Source organism: Rhincodon typus, chromosome 5 (assembly GCF_021869965.1).
Source record: "Rhincodon typus isolate 14 chromosome 5, sRhiTyp1.1, whole genome shotgun sequence".
In the NCBI taxonomy this organism is placed as follows: domain Eukaryota; kingdom Metazoa; phylum Chordata; class Chondrichthyes; order Orectolobiformes; family Rhincodontidae; genus Rhincodon; species Rhincodon typus.
In genome coordinates, this window is record NC_063336.1 from 50,185,993 (window position 1) to 50,210,794 (window position 24,802).

General features: G+C 40.7%; 1 protein-coding gene across 2 annotated transcripts in view; it reads right to left on the reverse strand.

Annotated features, from left to right (window-relative positions):
- Positions 1-200: 200 nt before the first annotated feature.
- Positions 201-24,802, reverse strand: part of scara5 (scavenger receptor class A, member 5 (putative)) — an 84,133-nt gene continuing 59,531 nt past the window's right edge. For both annotated transcript variants that reach the window (XM_048596767.1, XM_048596766.1), the window contains exon 8: positions 201-4,229. In XM_048596767.1, coding sequence (XP_048452724.1) covers positions 4,093-4,229 — 137 coding nt within the window. In that variant the 3' untranslated portion in view covers positions 201-4,092. The remainder of the gene's footprint in view (positions 4,230-24,802) is intronic.

Here is a 24,802-nt window from a genome sequence, read left to right on the forward strand (position 1 = left end):
AGGAAGGGGATAGGTCAGTCCAGGGAGGACGGACAGGTCAAGGGGGCGGGATGAGGTTGGTCGGTAGGAGATGGAGGTGCGGCTTGAGGTGGGAGGAGGGGATAGGTGGGCCCCCTTCCCCTCCCCCTTTTCTGATGAAGGGTCTAGGCCCGAAACGTCAGCCTCTCTGCTCCTATGATGCTGCTTGGCCTGCTGTGTTCATCCAGCCCTGCACCTTGTTGTCTCGGATTCTCCAGCATCTGCAGTTCCTACTATCTCTGATATAAAGCACATTAAGCTGTTTAATTATTGTAAAGGTGCTATATAAATGAAAGTTGTTCTTCCCTCATTTTCAGACCAAAATCCTGCAGATGCCTAACTGAAAATACTGTGGGAATACCTATTCCACAAGTGGGCAGCACACCACCATCTTCTCCAGTGCAATTGATGGTATATAATATGTTATTACATACTTGTCAGTAACACCTATATCATATGAATTAATATTAAAGAAAAAGAACTGTGGAGGAACAAAGAGATTAAGCATTAGTGTACACCGGGCACTAAGACCCAATGGGCAGACCCCAGAAATTGACCTTTCTGCCTACCTGGTCCCACTTCCTACAGGGGATTTGTCCTGAGGTCCTTCTGGTCCCCTGTGGAAACATCATCCCTTTCCTCCCAAACCCCTATACCTCAAACATATATTTAACTAGAAAAGTTAAGGTTAGCACCAATTGAAAAAAAAACCATGCAATGCATCAAGGATTGGTGGTAAGATACAAGACTGGGAAAGGTTTAAAAACCAATAAAAGATGACTAAAATAATAATAAAGAGGAAGAAGTTATATTTCGAGGGTCAAATTGAAAATATTATCAAGGTGGACAGCAACAGCTTCTTTACACATATAAAAAGGAAGAGAGAGACTAAAGTTATAATAGGCTCTTCAAGAAGGCGACATAGAAAATTGATGCAGCAGCAGGTCATTTTCCCCTTCATGCCTGCTCCACAATTACTGAACAAAACTAGGAAATAATAATGGGCACCAGGAAATGGCAGAGGAATAGAATAAATACATTGCATCAGTCTTCACAGTACCAGATACTGTTAGTATTTCAAAATTATGAAATAATCAAGGGGTAAAAGGAAGAGAGGAAATAAATAGAATACCTATCACAAGTGAAAAGGGGCTAGGGAAATTAATGAGGCTAAAGACCGATAAGTCCCCTGGACCTGATGTGATGCATTCTTGAATATTAAAAGGAAGTAGCTATAGAGATAGTAGATGCAGTGGTAGAAATCTTCCAAGAATCCTTGGATTCTGGGTTCCAGAAGATTAGAAAACTACCAATGTAACTTAAAAAATTAGCTTATTGTCTGTCATCGGGAATTTGCTAGAATCTGCCATTAAGGATGAAATGGAAAGCATTTTGAAACACATAGTATGATTAAGCAGAGACAGCAGGAAATAGGCCTGACAAATTTATTAGAATTTTTTGAGGCGGTAATAAAGGGGAAGTATTATATTTGCATTTTCAGAAGGTGGTTGATAAGACACCATGCTTTAGGTGACTTAATAAAACAAAAGTCCGTGGTGCTGGAGGTAGTATATTAACATAGATAGATAGGCAGACAGACTAAGTAATAGAAGACAGAGGTTTAGAAGAAGGTGGGCATTTTCAGGATGGCAACATGCAACTAGAGGAGTGTCATGGGGATAAGTACTGGGGCCACAATTATATACAATATATATTAATGACTTAAATGAAGAAAATGAATATACAATAGCCAACTTTGTGGGTGACACAAAAATAGGTGTGAAGACAAATGATGAGGATGATAGAAAGAGTCTACAAAGAGATATGTGCAGGTTAAGCATGTGGTCAAAAATTTGGCGGATGAAACATGATGTGGGAAAACTTGAAGTTTTGCACTTTAGCAGGAACAGTAGAGGAGCTAAATATTTCTTTTAAATGGAGAAAGACTGCAAAAAGGTACAGAACATAGGTATTTGTGAGTCCTCATGCATAAATCTCAAAAACCTAGTATATACATTCAGCGAGAATGTTGGCCTTTATTTCAAAGGGAATAGAGGATAAAAATAGGGCAGTCTTGCTAAAACTATACAAGGCATTAGTCAGACTATGGCTGAAATACTGTGAACATTTTCAGACCCCTTTTCTAAGGGAAAATAAACTGTCATTAGAGATAGTCCAGTGAAGGTTCACTAGGCTAATCCCTGATATGAACATAGAGCTTCAGGTTGCTCCATTTGAAGCTTTCTATCTTCCCGCCATCACTTTCGGGTCCAGTTTCAGCAGTGTGAATGCACCCCTCCTTTAAGAGAATGAGTTGCTTCTATCACACATTCCTAAGTTCCTTGATGAGCTGCAGTCAGTCAGAAGCATGTTTTGGATGGGCTGCACAGTACAATCATTGAGGTGAATAAGTCATCGGGAGCTTATGCACAGTCTGCTTCAACTCGTCCAGACACAGGATAATCATGCATCATGATCACTGCATCTGAACATGGGACTGATACCATTTTTAATCCAAGCTATTTTTACTGATGGACGAATCCAGAACAAAAGTGTACAATCTTAAAATTAAAGTCAAACAATTCTTCAATATAATCAGAAAGAATTTCATGAGGAAACTAATAGCAATCTCCCGTAAGTCTCTGGATCTTGTATCAATTAAGCTTTCGAAGGTAGAGATCAGTATTTTTTTCTTCGATAAAAAGAAATATAGTTGTGGACTTTACATTGTCCCACCAGTATGTGTGAAGATTGCCAGCCTGCCCGCTGCCTACCCACCTATCCCTGCCCCTACTGCAGTTTTGCCCGTGGAGGGAGAGGTGTTAGGCAGCTAGCAACCAGTGGGCTGATTGAGACCCTTAAGTAATGAGATTATAAATAACAAGAGAGGCTACCCCATCCTAAGCTCATAGGCTTCCCTGTATAGGTTGGGAGTGGACAGGGGAAGGGCCCCATCTAACAAGTCCCTTGAGTCCACAGAATGGCTCCTGATATATTACCACTGTCTGTACCTTCATGGTCTCTCATACTCCAAGTCCCACACCCGATTGCCAGAGCCAATGATCCACCACTGAAAGCTTCTTGATCACATGTGTAAAGTACTGGCAATGCCCACTGTACTTGGTGGCACTGCTAGTCCTGGAAGACTGGTGGCATCTGATTGGCTGGCAGCTCTTTGAGTGGAATGTCTTATCTCTGATGAGTGGAAGCTCCATTGCCAGTCTATTACAAGCTAATTGACTGAATCTGGCTGTGGGCCAGCTGTTCTTCACCTGGGCTTCTACCTTGGCACCCTGTAAAATCTATCCCTTGGACTAAATGCAGATAATTGTGATTGCTGTGCAGATTAGCTATGATCTAATTGAATGGTGGCAGCATCTTGAGGGGTTGAATAGCTTATTCTGCAAACCTATTTCCTATGCTCTAATATGCCTTGGTTAGAAATATGCTGTGCGAGAAGCCACCAACACAATTCACTTTATTCCATTGGTGTAAGTTATGTTGCAGGATTTGGATATTGCAGCACTGCATCACTCAAAGTGGTTAATCCTTAAACAAAACTGCAATGAGCTCTGCATGAGGACATAATTCTTATGTCAAACCCGTTAATAAATGGAATATTTGAGATGCCATCTTGGAAAATAAATATTTGTAAAACAAATGCAAGCTTTGTTTGAACATCTTGCACTGCCAATACACCCTAGACCATTCGAGCAAACATCTTGTAATTCAACACCAACTTAATGGAAGGAACAATTGACAGTAGTAGCATTTTCTTCTATTGCTGCTTTTCAAAGTCACGCCAGCAACATGCACAACAAAATTCAGGCCCATATTCTTCAGTGCAAAGAATTGTGATTATCAAACAATATAACAATATTTATAATAATGGTCTTGTCTTTTTCACACATAATATTTCTTGAATATAACTGCTTTTCATAAATGTTGTGAAATAAATGATTAAATTATGGAAAACTTTTTTTAACAAGGTTTTTAACAATAGAAAAGAAAGCAGAAACAAATACCGTTTAAAATGAAAATGCTGTTTAAATGATCAATGATTCCCTTTCCAAATCAGTCAATCTTGCAAACTATCCCTGCATCCTCTGCATGCCCGCAGTTAGTTTTTCCCCATCCTGAGAATTTGCATTGAAGAATTGTCTCCTCAGTTCCTGTACAAGAAACGTCATCCATCCAAATATGACCAGTGCCTGCAAATAATCAACACATTTCTCTTAATCAACCTGTTTTCATTTAAAAATACTTAAATATTCTTTGCAGACCTAAAAGTTAATCAAAATGACTTGATATTTGCGAGTGAACAACTTTGATGATGAAACTATGTCTTTCAAATTTACTTTAAATTTACTGCCTGTATTCATTTTTGTTATCTGTTGATCTTCCCATGACATTTAAAGTTGTTGTTTCTAATTCCAAGTGCTAATAGTTGCCTGGAACAGTAAGCATAACCTTGTGTGCCAGATTTCAGATATTAACATATTTGTCCAGAATATGATAAACACTGAAGTGAATTTGTCCAAAGTTGTCCAAAATGTGACCCTTTCAGCATTTTAAGAAATTGCAAATTTTTCTATGATCTCAGCTTTGACACCAACGTAAGTTTCAGAACTTCATGCTTTCTGGTGAGTATTCTTGATTATTTTTCTGAAAGTAAAATGGGCTGATAAGAACTACGTTGTGAGTTGACTACATGTGAAAGAAGATCTTAAAAGTACACAATTGGAATTAGTTTTAGTTGATTAAGTTGAGGTGATAGTGAACTCAAAAGTAGATCAGAACCAAAAATTTGTATTATGCTAAATTTTGAGTATAACCTTGCATTGTTTTTAAGAACATTTGAAAATGACTTTTAAGATTTTGCATCAATTTTAAAGGGATCAATTATAATTTCTTTGATCATGAAAAATACTGGTCCATTGATCTGGCAACCCTTGACCTCGAAGTAGTTCCAAGATAATGTAAGTAACATATAGATCTAATGTGGTCAGACACGCAAAAAAACCTGCAGCACAGGGCACACTTGCAAGGAGCTTTATTTGAAGCTGGATAGGAAACCAAATGCAGGTTAGAACTGAGATTGTGAATTAAACAATTTTACTGCTGTTGCTTCAGCTTTGCCAGAGCCCATCTGATCATTTAACTGGGAGTCTCTGGAGAATCTGTATCGTGAAAACTGTCATGAACCTACAGGAGTGTGCCATTTGAGTGCTGACTATCTCGAGGGACTTTGGATGGAATACAACTATCAATATAATACAATGTTCAACAAAACTATATTCTGGTCAAAAAGGATTTGATGAGAAGGTTGAACCATCAGTGGTTAACAAATGTGGGCATAGAGAGTATCCAATCAAAAATTAGAAATAAAAAGTGGTAAAAACTAGTGGTAGGTGAGAGGATTAGAATTTTTTTTTAGAAACCGGCACTGGATGACTAAAAAGCTAACAAAAGAGGAGAAAACTAATACTGAAACTAAATTAACAAGAAACATAAAACTGAACAGCAACACCTTCTAGTTGTCTATAAAAAGAAAGACAACAGATAAAGTGAGTGTTGGAGCAAGAAATGGCAGATAAGTTAAACATATCTTTTGCATCAGACTTCATGCTGCAAAACACTAAACATTCCAAAGATATCAGATAAGCAATGTGCGAATGAGAGGAAACCTTTTATAGCATTCTGGAATACAAGGGACAAAATACTTGACAAATTAATTGGACTAAAGGCAGATAAGTCATTAGGACCTGATAGTCTGCACTTGATGGTTTTACAGGAAGCGGCTTTGGAGATAGTGGAGACATTGGTTGAAATATTCCAGTTCTCACTAAATTCTGGGAGGGCTCTGGCAAACTAGAAAACTGCTGATGTGATTCCCCCATTCAAGAAGGGTGGGACTCAGAAACCAGGAACATATAGGCCGATGAGCCAAACGTCTGCCATTGGAAAAAGGCTAGAATCCACTATTCAGGAAGAAAAAGCAAGACATTTAGAAATGCTTAATGCAATCAAAGAGTCAATATGGTTTTGTGAAAAAGAAATCATGTTTTACAAATTTGCTAGAGTTCTTTGAGGATATAACAAGCAAAGTTGATAAAGCCAAATGGGGAAATGTATTTGGATTTCCATCAGGCATTCTTTAAGCTGCCACATAAAAGGTTGTTGAATAAGGTAGTAGTTCATGATATTTGGGGTAATGTATTATCATGGTTTGAGGATTGGTTAAGACATAGAAGACAGAAATCAGATTAATGATTCTTTCAGGTTAAACTAGTGGAATGCCACAAGGATCAGTCTAAGGCCCTTAATTATTTGCTGCCTATATTACTGACTTGGAGGGGAGGGGGCGGAGTATAATATATCCAATTTTGCTGCTGATACAAAAATAGATGGGAGGGTATTTTGCAATCAGGGTGTAACGAATCTGCGATGGGATATAGAAATGCCAAGTGAGTGGCCAAAAATTTGATAGATGGAGTTTAATACAGGAAAGTGCAAAGTCATGCATTTTGGTAGGAAGAATCAAAGGAAGACTATTATTTAATATCCAAAAAAGTGAAGCACAGATGGATCTGAGTGTTCTTATGTTTGAAACACAAAAGGTTAGCATGCAGGAGCAGCAAGTAATTAGGAAGGCAAATGGAATTTTGGTTTTTGGACTTTGGAGTTTAAAAATAGAGGAATATTGTTACAATTGTATAGGGTGATCAGGAGTCCACACTTGGTGTACTGTGTTTGGTCCCCATATTTAGGAAAAGATATAATGGCACTGGAGACTGTTCAAAAGAGATTCACTAGGTTGATTCCGGAGGTGAAGAGGTTGCTTAATCAAGAAGGGTTATATAGGCTTGCCCTTTGTTCATTGCAGTTTAGAAGAATGAGGGGCAATCTTATCGAAATATTCAAGATTCTGAAGGGGCTTGACAGGGTAGCCATAGAGAAGATGGGGAATTTCAGGCATAGTTACAGAATAATGGGAGGTTCTTTTAAAAAAATGTGGAAGAATTTCTTCTCAGAGGGTAATGAGTGGCATTCTCTACTCAGAGTTCTGGGGATGAAATTACTGAAAATATATAAAAGAGGGTAGATAGATGTTTGAAATATTGATGACCTAGTATGAAAAGAGGAGGTGAGGCCTGGGGCAAATCATCCTTGATCTTACCGAAAGGTGGGGCTGCTTGAGGGGCTACATGGCACTGTTTTGCTCCTGTTTCAGTAAACCTGACTCAATGGGCAAATTGATTAAATGGGAAAATGAAATATGTTATGAATCAGTTTAGTTTTAGTTTCACTTTTTATCCATGAGTTCCAAACTTGGAACCCCCCCCGCCCCCCCCCCCCCCCCCCAACCAAAGAATGCATTTACTTTTGTTCCCAATGCACCTCATAATTGAAGTCATCTCACTGAAATCCCATCAGGAGTCACAAGATTCCACTCTTTCCAACTGTCAGGTTGTAAGGTAATTCTGGAGTACAGCAAGGCAGAGTTAAATTTATTTTACCAAAAGTTGGTGTATGGGTGCAGCGGTTTAAAGTTGGTCAGTCAGCGGTGCCTAATTTTATGGAGGTGAGCTTGGTGGGCAGAGAGAAGCACTTTTGCTCCTTCCGGGCAACAAGTAGTGCATCAAAGTCATACTCTAACTCCTTCATAACTCCCCTCCACTGCCAGGATTCCACAGGAACAAGAAACCTAGTCTTCAGGTATTAAAGATTAAGTTACAATGCAGGTATTCATCCTCTTTGAAGTATTTCAGTGACTGACCTCATCGAATAGTCTTTCTCATAGAACCCTGACAGTGTGGAATGAAGCCATTCGGCCCATTGAGTCCACATAACCCCTCCAAACAGCATCCCGCCCACACCCCTACCCTATTCCTGTAACCCTGCATTTTCCCGTGGCTAATCCCTGGACACTATGGGCAATTTAGCATGGCCAAACCTCCTAAACTACACATCTTTGGACCGTGAGAGGAAACCGGAGAACCCGGAAGAAACCCACGTAGACAAGGGGTGACTGTGCAAACTCCATACAGACCTGTCTTCTTACAGTGAGTTCATTAACTGGCTCAGGGTAAATCAATGCTGAGGGAGGATCTCAAGAAGGGGTTTTACCACGTTTCTTGCATTGGAAATACTCTAACATCTGCTTCAAGCATGCGTAAAGAATGCTGCCTCCCTCCATTAAATTCAGATGTGAATGAATTAAAGGTAGCTGGCTGTTATTTTTTTGAAATTTTGTAGTGCCAAATCAACCTGGGTTTATCAGAAGCAGAAATTGCTGGAGAAACTCAGCAGGTCTGGCAGCATCTGTGAAGCGAAATCAGAGTTAAGATTTCAGGTCCAGTGACCCTGCTTCAGAACAGAAGGACTGAAAAGCCCTGCCCTGGGTTAAACCTCACTTTCACTTTGCGCGGCTTTTTTCTATTCCAGTGCTGAACCTAACTAGGTTGTGGTCTGTCTTTCACTAGTTTGGTTTGTTTTTCTAGACCAGTTATTCTTCTCAAGTCACTTACCAGCACTAGATTACTTCTTTCCCATATTGAACTTGAAAGACACTTATCTAGAAGCAGTCCTGACTGCATTGTAAAACTCCTACATGCATTACCTTTATTATAGCCAAAATGAAGAGGCTATAATACAATAAAGGAAAAATAAAATGGCGTTTGGATTTTTAGCAAACTGTCAGTCATCCAGAAGTATCTCAGCAGTTAATTTCTACATCCAAGCTTCTTGTTGCCCACTTTTAAAAGGAGTTCTGAGGAAGGGTCACCGGACCCGAAACGTTAACTCTGTTTTCTCCTCCACAGATGCTGCCAGACCTGCTGAGCTTTTCCAGCAACTTTGTTTTTGTTCCTGATTTACAGCATCCGCAGTTCTTTTGGTGTTCTTTATCATGCTTGAAGTAAATGTTATAACTTCGCCAGAGCAAGAAATGTGGTAAAAACCGCTGCTTGAGATCCTTCCTCCAGCATTGATTTACCCTGAGCCAGTCAGTCCCTGCATTCAGTGAAGCAGTTCTACTGAATGCCTGTACAAGAGTCTGACACCATATTAAAGGACCCTGATGACTGCCTCCACTTCAGTCCTCAACCTCCCCTTGGCAAAAAGATCTCTGATATCTCACTTTAAACCTGTACAGACCTAGGCTGCCCAGCTTTCCATCTCCCTCTCTGTCCCACACCCCATCATCCCTCTTTGTCTCCTGATCTTTCTCCCTAATTACTCTAGGAATCACCCATTCCTTTCCCTGGACCACCCACCAAACCCTGGCACCGTCTTCTCCTGCTTCTTGTGCCTGACTCACTAACTTGAAGAAAGATGCAAAATTAGGCAGCAGCCTGATATTTCTTGCAGTTCTCTCCAATCTCCAAAGTGGGCTGTAATTCCAGTCTTTGAGGTTCAACGCACAATTTCAAGGACAGCCTGGGTCTTGCTATTCTGATCTAACCATCTCACAGTCTTTGTCCTTTTCCACCTAGTCAGGCTGACTTGAACAAAATGGAAGCAATTTTTAGCTGAAAGACATGTTTGTTACTTGAGAAAGCATCAACATGCACAATTTGTTCCAGACCTGAAAGGCAAGGAAGTAAGCACTGGGATTTGAATTGACAACCGTATGACTCATAGTCAAGAGAACAGCCACAGCTAACACTAAGACAGAGTCACTAAGCACTGAGGGCAGGAATTTACTTTGCTAATAGGCAGTCCAGCCTGCTGGCACATGTGGGTAATTGATGAGACATTTTGGGACACAAGCCCACTGTAGCCTGCTGTGTGCAGCTTGGGTGTGAGACCCCCCTTAAGCAACATGGACAATCATTCTTAATAAGTCATGGCAAAACTACCAAGATATTTATGTAGGATGGTTCATGGTGTTTGGAAACATGTTCAAAGTCTCAATTAAATACAGACATCTGTCTTTAATCACAATTTCTGTAAAAGTCTTGCAGCCAACAAATATGTAGCCTCTTGCCCTGACAAACCCATCTGTATAACTAATGGATATCATCTTTTTCTAAGGGATGTAAATTGTTTTTGTCATTTTTAAAATAACTCACTTGTAATATTTCTTTGGTTTTTCATTTCAAATAAACGAAATTGAGCGAAATATTTTTTACATACGCTTAACAACATTGTTGTTTCCCTCTTTGTAACGTATTCTAATTTATAGAAAATGTTAAAACAACAAATGTTGCAGAACAAGGTTTTATTGCAATTACAATCTGTTCTATATGTAGAAGAAATAAATTATTTTTTTTTCGATCAAACCAGGAGTTATGTGCTAACTAACTCATCACATTTGCCCCCACGGGCTACATATACGAATAAACAGAAAATATGAGCTATATGGTATGTGGGAGGCTTTCAAGTGTAAGTTCATAGGAACTCAGGACCGACACGTTCCTGTAAAGATGAAGGATAAGGGAATGAGAGATATTGTGAGCCTAGACAAAAAGAAAAAGCATTTGTCATGGCTAGGAGGGTGGGAACACACGAAGCAAGGGTGAAGTGCAAGTAAAGTCGAAAGAAACTTAAGCAGGGAGTCGGGAGAGCTAAAAAGGGTCATGAAAAGTCATTGGCCAACAGGATTAAGGAAAATTCCAAGGCTTTTTATACATATACAAAGAGCGGAGGGTAGCCAGGGAGAGGGTTGGCCCACTAAAGGACCGGGAAGGGAATTTATGTGTGGAGCCAGAGGAAATGAACGAGAAATGAGTACTTTGTGTCAGTATTCACCATAGAGAAGGACTTGGTGGATGATGAGTCTGGGTCATGTTGAGATCAAAAGGGAGGAGGTACTGGGGGGTCTTGAAAAACATTAAGGTACAAGTCCCAGGGCCTGATGGGATATACGTCTCAGAATACTGAGAGAGGTAAGGGAGGAAATTGCTGGGGTTTTGAGAGAAATCTCACTGGCTACAGGGGAGATCCCAGACAATTGTACAATATTGCTCCTTTGTTTAAGAATGGTGGCAGGGATAATCCAGTTAATTACAGGCCAGTGAGCCTTATGTCAGTGGTAGGGAAATTATTGGAGAGGATTCTTCGAGACAGGATTTACTCCCACTTGGAAATAAGTGGGCATATTAGCAAGAGGCAACATAGTTTTGTGAAGGGGAGGTCATGTCTCACTAACCTGATTGAGTTTTTTGAGGAAGTGACGAAGATGATCGATGAGAGTATGTCAGTGAATGTTGTCTACATGGACTTCAGCAAGGCCTTTGACAAGGTCCCTCATGGCAGACTGATACAGAAGTAAAGTCGCACGGGGTCAGAGGTGAGCTTGCAAGATGAATAAAAACTGGCTCGGTCATAGATGACAGAGGGTAGCAGTGGAAGGGTGCATTTCTGAATGGAAGGCTGACTAGTGGCGTTCCTCAGGGATCAGTGTTGGGACCTTTGCTATTTGTAATGTATATAAATGATTTGGAGGAAAATGTAACTGGTTTGATTAGTAAGTTTGCGGATGACACAAATGCTGGTGGAATTCCAGATAGCGATGAGGACTGTCCAAGGATACAGCAGGATATAGATCTGTTGATGACTTGGGCAGAGAGGTGACAGATGGAATTTAATATGGAAAAATGTGAGGTAATGCATTTGGAAGGTCTAATCCAGATGGAAAATATACAGTAAATGACATAACCCTTAAGAGTACTGATAGGCAGAGGGATCTGAGTGTACAGGTACACAGGTCACTGAAAATTACAATGCAGGTGGAGAAGGTAGTCAACAAGGCATACAGCATGCTTGCCTTCATCGGCCAGGGCATTGAGTTTAAACATTGGCAGGTAACGTTGCAGCTTTATAGAACCTTAGGCTGCATTTGGAATATTGTGTTCAATTCTGGTTGCCACACTACCAGAAGGAGGTAGTGGCTTTGGAGAGGGTACAGAAAAGATTTACCACGATGTTGCCTGGTGTGGAGGGCATTAGCTATAAGGATAGGTTGGAGAAACTTGGTTGTTCTCACTGGAATGATGGAGGTTGAGGGGTGACCTGATAGAGGTCTATAAGATTATGAAGGGCATGGACAGACAGGACAGTCAGAAGCTTTTTCCCAGAGTGGAAGAGTCAGTTACTAGGGGACATAGGTTTAAGGAGCGAGGACAATGTTTAAAGGTGACGTACGAGGCAAGTTTTTTACACAGAGGGTTCTGGGTGCTTGGAACTCGCTGCTGGGGGAGGTAGTGGAAGCAGATACGATAGTGACTTTTAAAGGGTGTTTTGACAAATACATGAATAGGATGGAAGTAGAGGGATACGGTCCCTGGAAGGGTAGGGGGTTTTAGTTGTGACGGGCAGCATATCGGCACACGTTTAGAGGGCCGAAGGGCCTGTTCCTGTGCTGTAATTTTCTTTGTTCTTTGTTGTATAAACATTCATAGCAATCAATTGTATCCAAATTCTTTTATTTTAATGCCAAGTTCACTTCAAGTTCTGTAAACAAGCGCAGCTGATCACCAGTAGTCAGGCATTAATTTAACAGGCTTTAACTCTTTTTCATGTTTCCACTGAATGAATGCAGGCAATGGATGAGTATTTAGAAATTATATGCATTTGACTAGCCCTATCAGAACTGGATAGCAATTTCTGAAAAAGTTTAATCACCAATTGACCATCTTTTTCACATGTTGTTTCTGGGATATGGACTGACTGAAAATTGCTGTTCAAAAATGACTTGCAACTCAATTTTTTTCCCCTTGGAAAAGAACTGAAATATTAGTGTGTGGAGCTAGGGCATCTGTATGAATATTGCACTTCATGGGTACCGTGCGAGCAGTAATGAATGATGATAGTTAAGTTTGTTGTGTTCCAGATCTGGAAGTACATATAATGCAAATTCTTAAAAGGTAGATTAATTAAATTGCACTCCCTCGCCTGCTAAGATTGGAAATTTGGCTACAATCCGTAAATTTCAGTGTATTAAAAATTTATAAAATTCCTGATATGCAACTGGAATTTGATTTCAAAAATGACCTACAACATGTATCATGTAACATATTGCACATTCATAGCTAATAGGATTATTTTTGGCTTTGCAGTGTTATTGTTAATAGAGTAATTGCATTATATTGCTATAGAAAACCAAAGTACATTTGGAATGATTCTGGAAGAAACAATTGACACAGCATTATCTTTTATGTAAGTTAAATTCTGATACAATAGATTAAAATATTGAAATGAAGTTTACCGTTAACTCATTTTGAATCAAGGAGAAAATGCCACATGTTTGCAATAAGATGCAGAAATGGACTTAATCTAAGGGCTTAAACTAGCATATTCCTCTCTTTACCATTACCATCAGGCCAGATTATCGACCCTGATTAAAGGAAGAGTGCAGGAGGCCATGCCAGCAGCAGTACCCAACCTGCTTAAAAGGGTGTAAACCTGAGAAGCTACAACATAGAACAACTTGCATACAACATGAGATCAATAGAGTTAAGCAATCCGATTACCAACATATCAGATCAAACTTCTGCAGCCAGTTATGAACGGTAGTGGATAATTAAACAACTAAGTCTAACAATATCAGAGGAAGCTGCACAAATGGTAGACTGGTTAGCAAGTTTAGATCACATGGAATCCAGGGAAGGCTAGCCATTTGGATACAAAATTGGCTTGAAGGTGGGAGACATAGGGTGATGGTGGAGGGTTGTTTTTCGGACTGGAGGCCTGTGACCACCAGTGTGCCGCAAGGATCGGTGCTGGATCCACTGCTTTTTGTCATTTACCTAAATGATTTTGATATGAATATAGGAGGAATGTTCAGTAAGTTTGCAGATTACAACAAAATTGGTGGTATAGTGGACAGTGAAGAAGGCTATCTCAGAGTACAACGGGATCTTGATCAGATGGGCCGATGGGCTGAGGAAAGGCAGATGGAGTTTAATTTAGATAAATGTGAGGTGTTGCATTTAGGCAAGGGAAATCAGGGCAGGACTTATACACTTAACGGTAGAGTCCTGAGGAAGTGTTGCCTAATAAAGGCAATGCTCTTGGACTGCAGTTTCATAGTTCCTTGGAGGGGGATTCACTGTTAGACAGGGTAGTGAAAAAGGCATTTGGTGCGCTTGCCTTTATTGGTCAGTGCGTTGTATAGGAGTTGGGAGGTCATGTCGATGTTATACAGGACATTGGTTAGGCCACTTTTGGAATACTGCATTCAATTCTGGTCTCCCTGACATAGGAAAGATGTTGTTAAACTTGAAAGGGTGCAGAAAAGATTTACAAGATGCCAGTGTTCAAGGGTTTGAGCTACAGGGAGAGGCTGAATAGGCTAGGGGTATTTTCCCTGGAGCATCGGAGGTTGAGGGATTACTTTATAGAGGTTTATAAAATCATGGGGGACATGATGAGGGTGAATTTTTTTTTTTTCCAGTGTAGGGGAGTCCAAAACTAGAGGGCATAGATTCAAGGTGAGAGGGGAAAGATATAAATGGAACCTAAGGGGCAACGGTTTCACACAGAGGGTGCTGCATGTATTGAATGAGCTGCCTGGGAAAGTGGTGGAGGTGGGTACAATTACAATCTTTAAAATACATCCGGATGGGTACATGAATTGGAAGGCTTTAGAGGGATATGGGCGAAATGTTGGCAAATGGGACGCGATTAATTTAGGATATCTGGTCGGCATGGACGAGTTGGACTAAATGGTCTGTTTCTATGCTGCACCACTCTATGACTATGACTTTATCCCCATCTTCAACCTCATCAGTGCAAAAGACAAGGCCTAAGCACCATCCTAGGACGAGCCAATGGCAAAAACATTCAAGATAGTGAGTATGTCACTGCCACAAGTAATATCACAGTCCTCATTGAAATGGGCTAAATTGTTGTCATAATTTCTCCTTAATTTCCATAGGCAGCATCAATTGACAGGAAAATCACTGCAACAATTTTAGGTATGTACATTCTATAGAGTGAGTATCACTGGACTGGAAACAAATGTCTCCTGTGATGTATTCTTCTAAGCATTTCTGATCAAGCCTCTTTCATTTCTCTATGTTCTTCCTCTCAATAATACAGGTGGAAAACATTTCTCATTCAGAAATCCTTCTTGGAATCATTGAATCCCTACAGAGTGGAAGCAGGCCATTCAGCCCATCGAGTCCACTTTGACCCTCTGAAGAGCATCCCACCTAGACCCACCCTCCTCTGTCCCCATAGCCTTGTATTTCCCATAGTCAATCCACGTAACCTACCTGTCTCTGGACACAATAGGCAATTTAGCATGGCCAATCCACCTATACTGCACCTCTTTGGGCTGTGGGAGGAAACCAGAGCACCTGGAGGAGACCTACACAGACACAGAGAGAATGTGCAAACTCCACACAGACAGTTGCCCAAAGTTGGGATTGCACCCAGTCCCTGGCACTGTGAGACAGCAATGCTCGCCAATGGGCTGCCCCAACTCTTCACAGTACCAAATATTAATTTGTTCAATATTTGTTCTTATAATATCAGAAAGGCACTGAGCAAAATTTCAAAAATCACTGTACTGAGAATGTTAGAGAAAGATAGTTTTAGCTGAAATAAATGCACCCTTTTGAATTTATTATCCATCTAAAAGTTTCATTTTGCAATGCTCATTCTGGTAATTACATTTTAAAAATGGAATTAGAGACATTTATGGGGAAAAAGTACAAGAAGAATTTGGCTGTGCCCAAATATTGCTCCCTCTCCCCAATGTACATAGACTGGACTAGGTTAAAAAGAGGCAAAAAAAACTAATGGTTTTGGAACAAAGATATTTGACCAATTTTGGGTGCTTGATTCTGATCCAGATCGTTACACCTCAAATCTCCCAAAAGGGGCTGATATTTCAAAGGTAGAATCCTGTCCAACATTTTTAATGCTTGCAATAACATTGAAAACTCAAAAGTGAATTCCAGCCATGTGCAACAAATACACTACACTCATTACAGGCAAAGTTAAAAGGAGCCCATATGTCAGGAATCACAATGAACTCCTGCCTCTGAAATTAAATATTAGAATAACATACTGCAGCTTTTTTCTGTTAGGAAAACATACTGTGCCTATTTCCTTCTGCATGCAAGAGAAAATCAGGAAAAGTTCTTAAATCATCCTGCCAACTGAAATACAAAAATACTAAACATCAAAAGTGAACTCATGTTTAACATGCAAACAATAATATGATGATTTGAATCCTCCCTCGACTATTTGCCCACCACGTCCCGCAAACTCAATACTTTAGTAACTTATTGGTCATTTTTGAAGTTGACTTCTCACCTACATGGAAGTCTGTCATGAAGCAGGAACTTTGAGGCCTTTTTTAACATCTGAAGCTGTATGTCTGGATCAAATTGATACAAAGTTATTGCACACGTTTTTTGCAGATGCTTAGTCTGATCCATTAGTGTATTAACTGCGGTATTTTTCAGAAAAGGCAGCTTAGTATATATCGAATTAAAATGTATAATATGCACTCCAATTTACAAAGTAAAAAAAATACACACTAATTGCTGATTTTATTTTTGTTTTAGTATGTAAAATGTTGTAAAGAATTTCTTAGTCTCTGTACAATTGCGTTTTACTTAACTAGATACTGGAAAATTATTAACTTATTTTGTATCATTATTTTTCTTCTTTTAAAACCCACTGGTCAGAGTATTTAATTCACACCATGCGGGGATTTTTGAATACCTGCTAATGTAAATGTATAGTTCTGTGAAATATAAATCCTAGCACCGCTTTTGAAGTGGAAGTAGATATTAATATCTAAGATCTACTCAAGTATTGATTTGGGGACATTATTAATTCAAATGATCAATTGATTATTGATCAATTCTCTCTATCCCAAAATGTACATTTAATAGAAGATCCCCATGAAATAAACTTTGAGAACTTTAATGTAGAACTTATTGGACGTATGCCCAAAGCCCATTACTGCTCCTAATTTGGACACAGCTGGGTTAATTATGTGTTTTTTTGCAGTAATTAAGACATGACTTTAACCGTTAACTTATTCTGACTGCAGTTTACATGTAGCACAAAAGATAAGCTGCAACAAAAGTAGGTATTTCTGGTCTCTAAGGATGGAGCCATTTAGTTTGTAGGCTGGAATTTGCCCAGCCTGAAATGAATGGGAACAGAGGCAGGTGGCAAACAATCTAGCCGCTCAAGGAGGTCCCCACCTCTGTTTCCATCCTGTATCATTTTCATGAGGGCTGGGGAAGGACCAAATACTCTATGGTTCTACTCCTTTGAACAAGCTCGCAAACAGGAGGTGAGCTCATTCAGAGCCCATCTCCAGACAGTCTTGTGATTTTCAGCCAGAAGTCTGAGGTCCAGGAACTCTTGAATTTTCCACCAGTTGCATGGAAGCAAGAACAATGATGATGGAAGCAGGAAGACTTTTAAAAGGCAAGTAAAATGGTCACAACTATTTGACGTTCAACATAAAATTACATATGTCTCCTTTAAGTTGAGTCATGATGGTGCTGTGAGTGGAAGATTTTACAACAAAGCTATGTTTTCCAAATGTTACCCTGCCATTATTGAACATTGTTGTACAATTGAATAATGTTGTGTGTGACAAGGAGAACAATTAACTGCTAACAATGCACAATAAGCTTGTTGCTGCACCTCTATTTGGACAGTTGAAGAGTAATGCCTGGACATTTGCTTAACCATCCTTTGGAAATATGAATAGCAGCAGTCTACCTTACAACATGGGAGATTTTTTTCTCAAGAAAGAAGTGAACATTAAATCAGATTCTTTCTGGTAGCTATTTTGCATTCTGCCAACTGACAAGCTGCTAAATGAAAGATTGTAAATCATGAGAACAGGCTTTTCACACATCTGACAAATCAGGGCCGGTTACAAGAGACCTTCCATATTTGCTTTTAGAGACAAGTTTAGTTCACAAGTCTGCACAATAATTAGTTTTTCTGAGGTGTGATAACCTTTGGTCTCAAGCATTAAATGAGCAGATTCTTACCTATAATATAGGAATGGATGTGGGGCTTTTAATCTGCCTGCTTTAGAGTCAGCCTGCCTCCAATCTCTGATCAGCTGTCAAAGGCAACAGCCTCATCTCCTGGCCAATTAAAACCACAATCCTGGGAAAATCCACTTCTTTGCAGGCTGATGGTAGAGGTGGAATTGGTGTCACCTCTTGATTCCACCTGCAGTGGGATAATCAGGTCCTAGGTACATGAGAAAAGAGGGTGTTGTTGAATGTTTCAACATTTTCCCTTTGATGTTCTGTTGAGGAATTTGGTACCACATGTACCTTATGGTGATCAGGTCAGATAGGAGATGAACATTCTTCATCTGCAGGATGGTTGTTAACCTCAGGAAGTCTGCACATTGCCACTCTTATTCTGCATTCTGAAACCTACTCCTAACAAATGACGAATTTTACCTGTTGTCTGTTTTAATAAATATGTGTTTAACTGTGAAATGTTTAAGTATGTAAAACTATTCAATCTGTCAATTTTCATAATGTTGTGTTCAAATTTGGAAGGGAAAGAGCAAGGCAGTTGGACTAATTGGTGGCTCTTTCAGTGAGCTGAGATAATTGGCCCCTATACTTGCTTTCGTTTTGGCAGACTAACCACTGGCAGCTTGCGGTTGGCATAATTTGCTGCTAAACAACTGAGTCTTACCAAAAAGAGACTCCTATCTTAAATGGGATGGAGCTTATTGCATAATAATCAAATAAAAGTTACATGAGTAAAATAAACTTTGTTACTAAGACTATGAGGGGACCTGAGGATATAAGTCTTTACTCCATGAAGTCCCAAAATGTTCTGCCTTGCTCCGATCTAAGCCTGCATGACATTATCAGATTGGATGGAGCTTAATGCATTCTCCAACATTAACCCTGTCAGAACCATTACCTTATTATACAATACTTCTGTTATATTTCCATGATTAAAAGATCCCATTCTACCTAAAATCTATTGAAAAATTGAAAATGATCAGAAATAAATCATTTTTCATAAGGTCAAGTAGCATGTGGTTAATCTTTCTCAATGTTTTAACGCATCAGCATCCCAAAATATTTAACTCTGTAGATTAGAAATGTGTCTGCAACAAATCCTTTGTCCACAAAGCACATTTTGTTCCACCACCTTACTTAAATAATTGGAGCTTGCGACTCACTGTGACCAGAATACTGATGACTACATGCTCCAACTTGAGCTGTAAAAGCAGACAAGACCAAGACTTGTTACAGAATTGTATTAGTGTACCCAAAGAAAGTCATAAATGGTTTTGGGTATCAGAAAAACTGTATAGGGGCAGGACTGAAAATTTGAATTCCCACTTAGAGTAACACACAAACTGGCTCAGGTTGCAGCCCCTCATGCATGTCCTGTGACATTGGAGCCACCATTGACAGACCTAAGGAAAACTTGTATTTCATGTCTCACACTATTTTTGTCAGGTCAGGAGTGTGGTGATGCTTTAAAGTATGTTTCTGTAGTGATTGGAATCAAATGGACCTCATTCACTTCGAGGTTCTTGATTGAGGTTGTCAACCAGGGCCAATCAGGAAAACCCTGGCTGACCAATATAACCAGGAGATTAGAATCTCCTCAGTTGAGGCGACTGACTCTGAGCTGGCTGGTCACAGCCAGTGTACTAGTATATAAAGGTTGACTTGGTGACAGGATACCGGCCTCTGTGCAGTTATTTCAGTGGTGACGAGAGAGGGATTTTAGGCAAATGATAAACTGCTTCTCGCAACTGGGGGAATACACAATCCCTCGAAGAGAGGACTTGTACGCAAAGTACGCAAAGTTGGCAAGTTGGTGGGAGGTGGGGGGTGTGCCATTTACGAAGCTGGACATGAACCACACCTACCTGCAATTGTAACTGGATGTGGAGTCCCAGAAGTATGCCACAATTAATACTCATAAGGTTTATATCAATATACAACACTGCCATTTGGGGTATCATCAGCCTGTGGCCTTTTCCAGCGGACCATGGAGAACATTTTACGAGGGCTATCCCAGGTTGCCATTTATTTGGGTGACGTACTAAAAACAGGGAAGACCAGTGAATAACATTTGGGGAACTTGGACATAGTGCTTAAATGTTTCTCTCAGGCAAGCAATGCCTTAGACAGGAAAAAAATGTGTGTTCCAGGTGCCCCAAGTGACCTACTTGGGTTACAGAGTTGACAAAACCACGTTACACCTTTTGGAAGAGAGAGTGAGGGTGATCAAACGAGCCCCGGCTCCCACATCTGTACCGGAGCTTAGGTCTTCCCTTGGAATTATTACGGAAAATTTATACGTAACCTGGCATCCATCTTGGCACCCTTACACCTGCTTACCGTGAAAGGGTCAGCCTTGAAAAAGGTCGCAAAGCCAAGAAGCAGCCTTTAGGGAAGTGAAAAAGCAGCATCGTCATCTAAGGGAAACCGAAAGAACTGTGCATGCTGTGAATCAGGAAACAAAAACAAAGTTGCTGGAAAACCCAGCAGGTCTGGCAGCATCTGTGAAGGAAAAAACAAAGTTAACGTTTTGGGTCCTCAAAACAGTGCTGAGGAAGGGTCACCGGACCCGAAACGTTAACTCTGATTTTTCTTCACAGATGCTGCCAGACCTGCTGAGTTTTTTCAGCAACTTTGTTTTTGTTTGTCATCTAAGGGACTGGCCATCTATGATCTGAAGCGGGAAATAGTGATGACATGCGATGCCTCCCTGTACAGTATCAGGGTAATGTTGGCTCACCTGTGGCGAACAGGAAAGGAATGCTTGATAGTATATGCATCCCGGACTTTGGCTGATGCCAAATGCTAGTATCCCAGATAGAGAAGGAAGGTTTGGCTGTCATTTTTGGTATGAGGATGTTCCACCAGTACCTTTACAGATGGGAATTTGTCATAGTAACAGATCACAAACCCCTGTGACGGCTACTGAAGGAAGACAAGATGGAGCCGCCCGTAGCTTCCGGTAGAATTCAGCGTTGGGCCCTTATTCTCAGCACGCACAAGTACAAGTTAGAACACCATCCAGGAAGCCAAGTGGCTAATGCAGATGGCTTGAGCCGCATCCCACTGGCAGATATTCCACTGGTAGCGCCTCCCCTGGAAGAATTCATTTTGATTTTAAAATTTCTGGACTCCCTTCCAGTCAGCCGTGACAATATCCAACTGTGACCACAAAAAGTTCCTGTCCTAATGAAACTGAAACAGCTGGTGGCAATGGGGGAAACAGAAGGGCCGTCACAGCCAAGATTGAAACCCTTTTGGACCTGGTGAGATCTGATCACCGTAGAGGACGGAACATTACTGTGGGGAGCAAGGGTGATTGTCTCGAGTAAAGGTCACTGCCAGATACTAGCTGAACTCCACTAGGGTCATCCAGGAGTTTTCAAGATGAAGATGCTGGCAAGAAGCTATGTCTGGTGGCCAGGGCCAGATGCCAATATAGCTGCATTGATGGGGCTGTGCCCAGAGTGCCAACAAGGACAAAAATTGCCACCAGCAGCACCCCCACATTCATGGGAATGGCTGGGTAAACCCTGGACTCAGTTGCATGTCAACTATACCAGTCCTTTCACGGGCTCAATGTTCTTGGTCATCGTGGATGCCCATTCAAAGTGGTTGGACATGCATAAAGTTTGTTCGGCAAACTCAGGGATGATGTTTGAGAAGCTGTGAGCATCGTTTGTGATACACAGACTCCTGGAAGTATTGGTCACGGACAGTGGGACATCATTTACCAATAGGGAATTCGAATGTTTCCTAAAGTCAAATGGCATTTGACACATAAAGACAGCTCCATACCATCCATCGTCCAATGGTCTGGCAGAAAGAGCGCTCCAAACGTCGAAGGCAGGTTTAAAGAAGCAGCCTACAGTGTTAATTGAGACCAAACTGTCCCAGTTCCTGTTTGATTATAGGACTGTCCCACACGCAACAACAGGGATAGCTCCAGCAGAGTTGCCGATTGGGAGAAGACTCCGCACCATGTTAAACCTGATATTCCCAGACCTTGGGGCGGGAGGGTGAAACGACAGTAGGAACGCAAATGCTGGCCACATGCTGCTTCCAATTGAGAGCGACAATTTAATTCAGGGAAGGAAGTTTGGTGCTGGAACCACGGAAATGGACCGATTTGGGTACAAGGTGAGGTTGATGTGAGGTCAGGTTCCATCATTTACAAAGTTTGGGCAGGTGAGGCAGTCCTGATCACCTGAAAGCCGTTACCTCGCAAATGGGGCAAGAGCAAAACATATCTGGCCCCTCAGAACAGCCAGAAGGCCTGTCAGAAACTGTAGGTTCTCCCCCTCGGTCTGGTGTCGAGGAAACTTCAGAGTCCAAAATGGATGCAGCCTCAATACAGTTGCCACTGGAAGAAGAGGAGGAGACTCTTCTGAGACAGTCTGGATGCAAGAGACAGGCCACAGTCCGATACCCACTGCTCATGTCTGAGTCCAAGTCGGAGGAACTGGACCTGAGGTGAAAGCATCACCAGAGAAGCGAAAGACCAGGCCTGTCTCCCCAGAGTTAGAAGGGATGCAATGATTGGAACCAGATGGACCTCATTAACTATGAGGTTCTTGATTGCGTTTGTTATCCTGGCACAATCAGCAAAGCCCTGGCCGACGAATATAAACAGTGGATAACCAAGGTATTTTGAGTCTCCTCAGGAACAAAGGAGATATAACCAGGGTATTTAAAAAAAAAGGCATTGCCCCCAGGGGTTGCTACTGGTTCTTTTGTCACATGGGAGTTTTTTTTGTTGGTGGATGATCAATAAAGTTATTTACACATCTGATGTTCTTATTGTGGAAAAAAAAGCAAAAAAAAATGAAAAGAGTAAAAGAAAATATAACCAGAAGATTAGATCTCCTCTGTTAAAAAAAGATATAAACAGGGGATTAGAATCTCCTCAGTTGAGGACTGACTCCAAGCTGGCTGTTCACAGCCAGTGTACTGTGTAATAACAAATAATGGGTGACTAGGTGACAGGATACCAGCCTCTGTACAGTTGTTATGGTTTCCCTTTTGTAAAAGTGCTATTAAGCAGTCAGAACTTTAGAAAACAGTGGTGGAAGCTCTAGTCTCATGATAAATGGCTTGACAGAATATGCTGAGAAGTTGTTTGACTAACCATTTTCATGTTACTAATCTACAAGAAGATTAAAGCTAACCATGATTAACATACCGCCATTTATAACATGTCCTCATTATCTCCTTAGTCATAGAGTCATGCAGCATAAAACAGGCCGTTTGGCCCAACTCATCCATGTTGACCAGGTTTCCTAAACTGAGCCAGTCCCATTTTCTTGAGATTGACCCATATCCCTCAAAACCTTTCCTATCCATGTATCTGTCTAGATGTTGTTAAAATGTTGTAATTGTACTCGCCTCTACCACTTCCTCTGGCAACTTGTTCTATATACACACCATCTCTATGTGAAACGTTTGCCTGTCAGGTCCCTTTTGAATCTTTCCCCTCTCACCTTAAACCTATGCTGTCCAGTATTAGATTCCCCTACCCTGGAGAAAAGACCTTGGCTATTAGCTTTATCTATGCTTCTCATGATTTTATAAAACTTTATAAGATCATCACTCAGCCTCCTTCATTCCAGGGAAAGAAGTCCCAGCCTATCCAGCCTCTCCTTAAAACTCAAACCTTCCAGTCTCAGTAACATCCTTGTAAACCTTTTTGCAACCTGTCCAGTTTAGTAACATATTTCCTATAGCAGGGCAACCAGAATCATAAACCTTGCTAATGTCTTGTACAGCTCTAACATGACATCCCAACTCCTGTACTCAATGCTCTGACCAGTGAATGCAAGCGTGCTAAACGCATTCTTCATCACCCTGTTTACCTGTGACACCACTTTCAAGGAGCTTTGTATTTGCACCCCAACTCTCTCTGTTTGAACATACTCCCCAAGGCCATACCAATAACTGTGTAAATCCTGCCCTGGTTTCTGTTGCCAAAATGCTACACCATATGCTTATCTGAATTAAACATCGTCTGCCATTCCTCAGTCCACTGGCCCAGTTGATCAAATTCACATTGTATTCTTTGATAACCTTCTTCACTGCCCACTGTACTCCTTTGATTGCTCCTGATTATCTCTGTCCTGCAGTAAAGCTACTTTCAGGGGACATATAGACTACTCTCACCAGTATCTTCTCCCTTATTATTTCTTCTCTCCACCCATATGGATTCTACATCTTCCCGCATAAGATCATTACTTGCTATTGTACTTATTCCACCTCATGCTAACAAAGGCACCCCAACCACCCATTCGTTCATGCCTGGCCCTCTGAAAAGTCATATTTCTGTTCCCAGCTTTGATTTCCAATTACTCATGTTTCTGTAATGGCTATAAGATCATACCCATTAACCTGTATTTATATTGTTAATTCTTTTATTTTGTTCTTGATACTATATGCATTTATGTGAAGAGCCATCACTTTTGCCTTTTTATCACTTTTTCCCCTTTGACCCTATTTACTGTTTATTTCATTGTTGTGTACTTTGTTCCTTCCTGACTACTCTGGGTAACATTACCCCGCAATACCAACACATCATTTTGCTTTGTAAGCCTATTTATCCCCTTTGTCTGCACACTGGTCCAGCTTGGTTCACATGAAGCCTATCCCATTGAAACAGCTCCCTCTACCCCAGTATTAGTGACAGTGCCCCATGAACTGAATGAAACAAATGCACCCACACCAATCTTTAAGCTAAGCTTTGAATTCCTTGACTTTATTTATCCTATGCCAATTTGTCCATGGCTAAGGTAGCAATCCAGAGA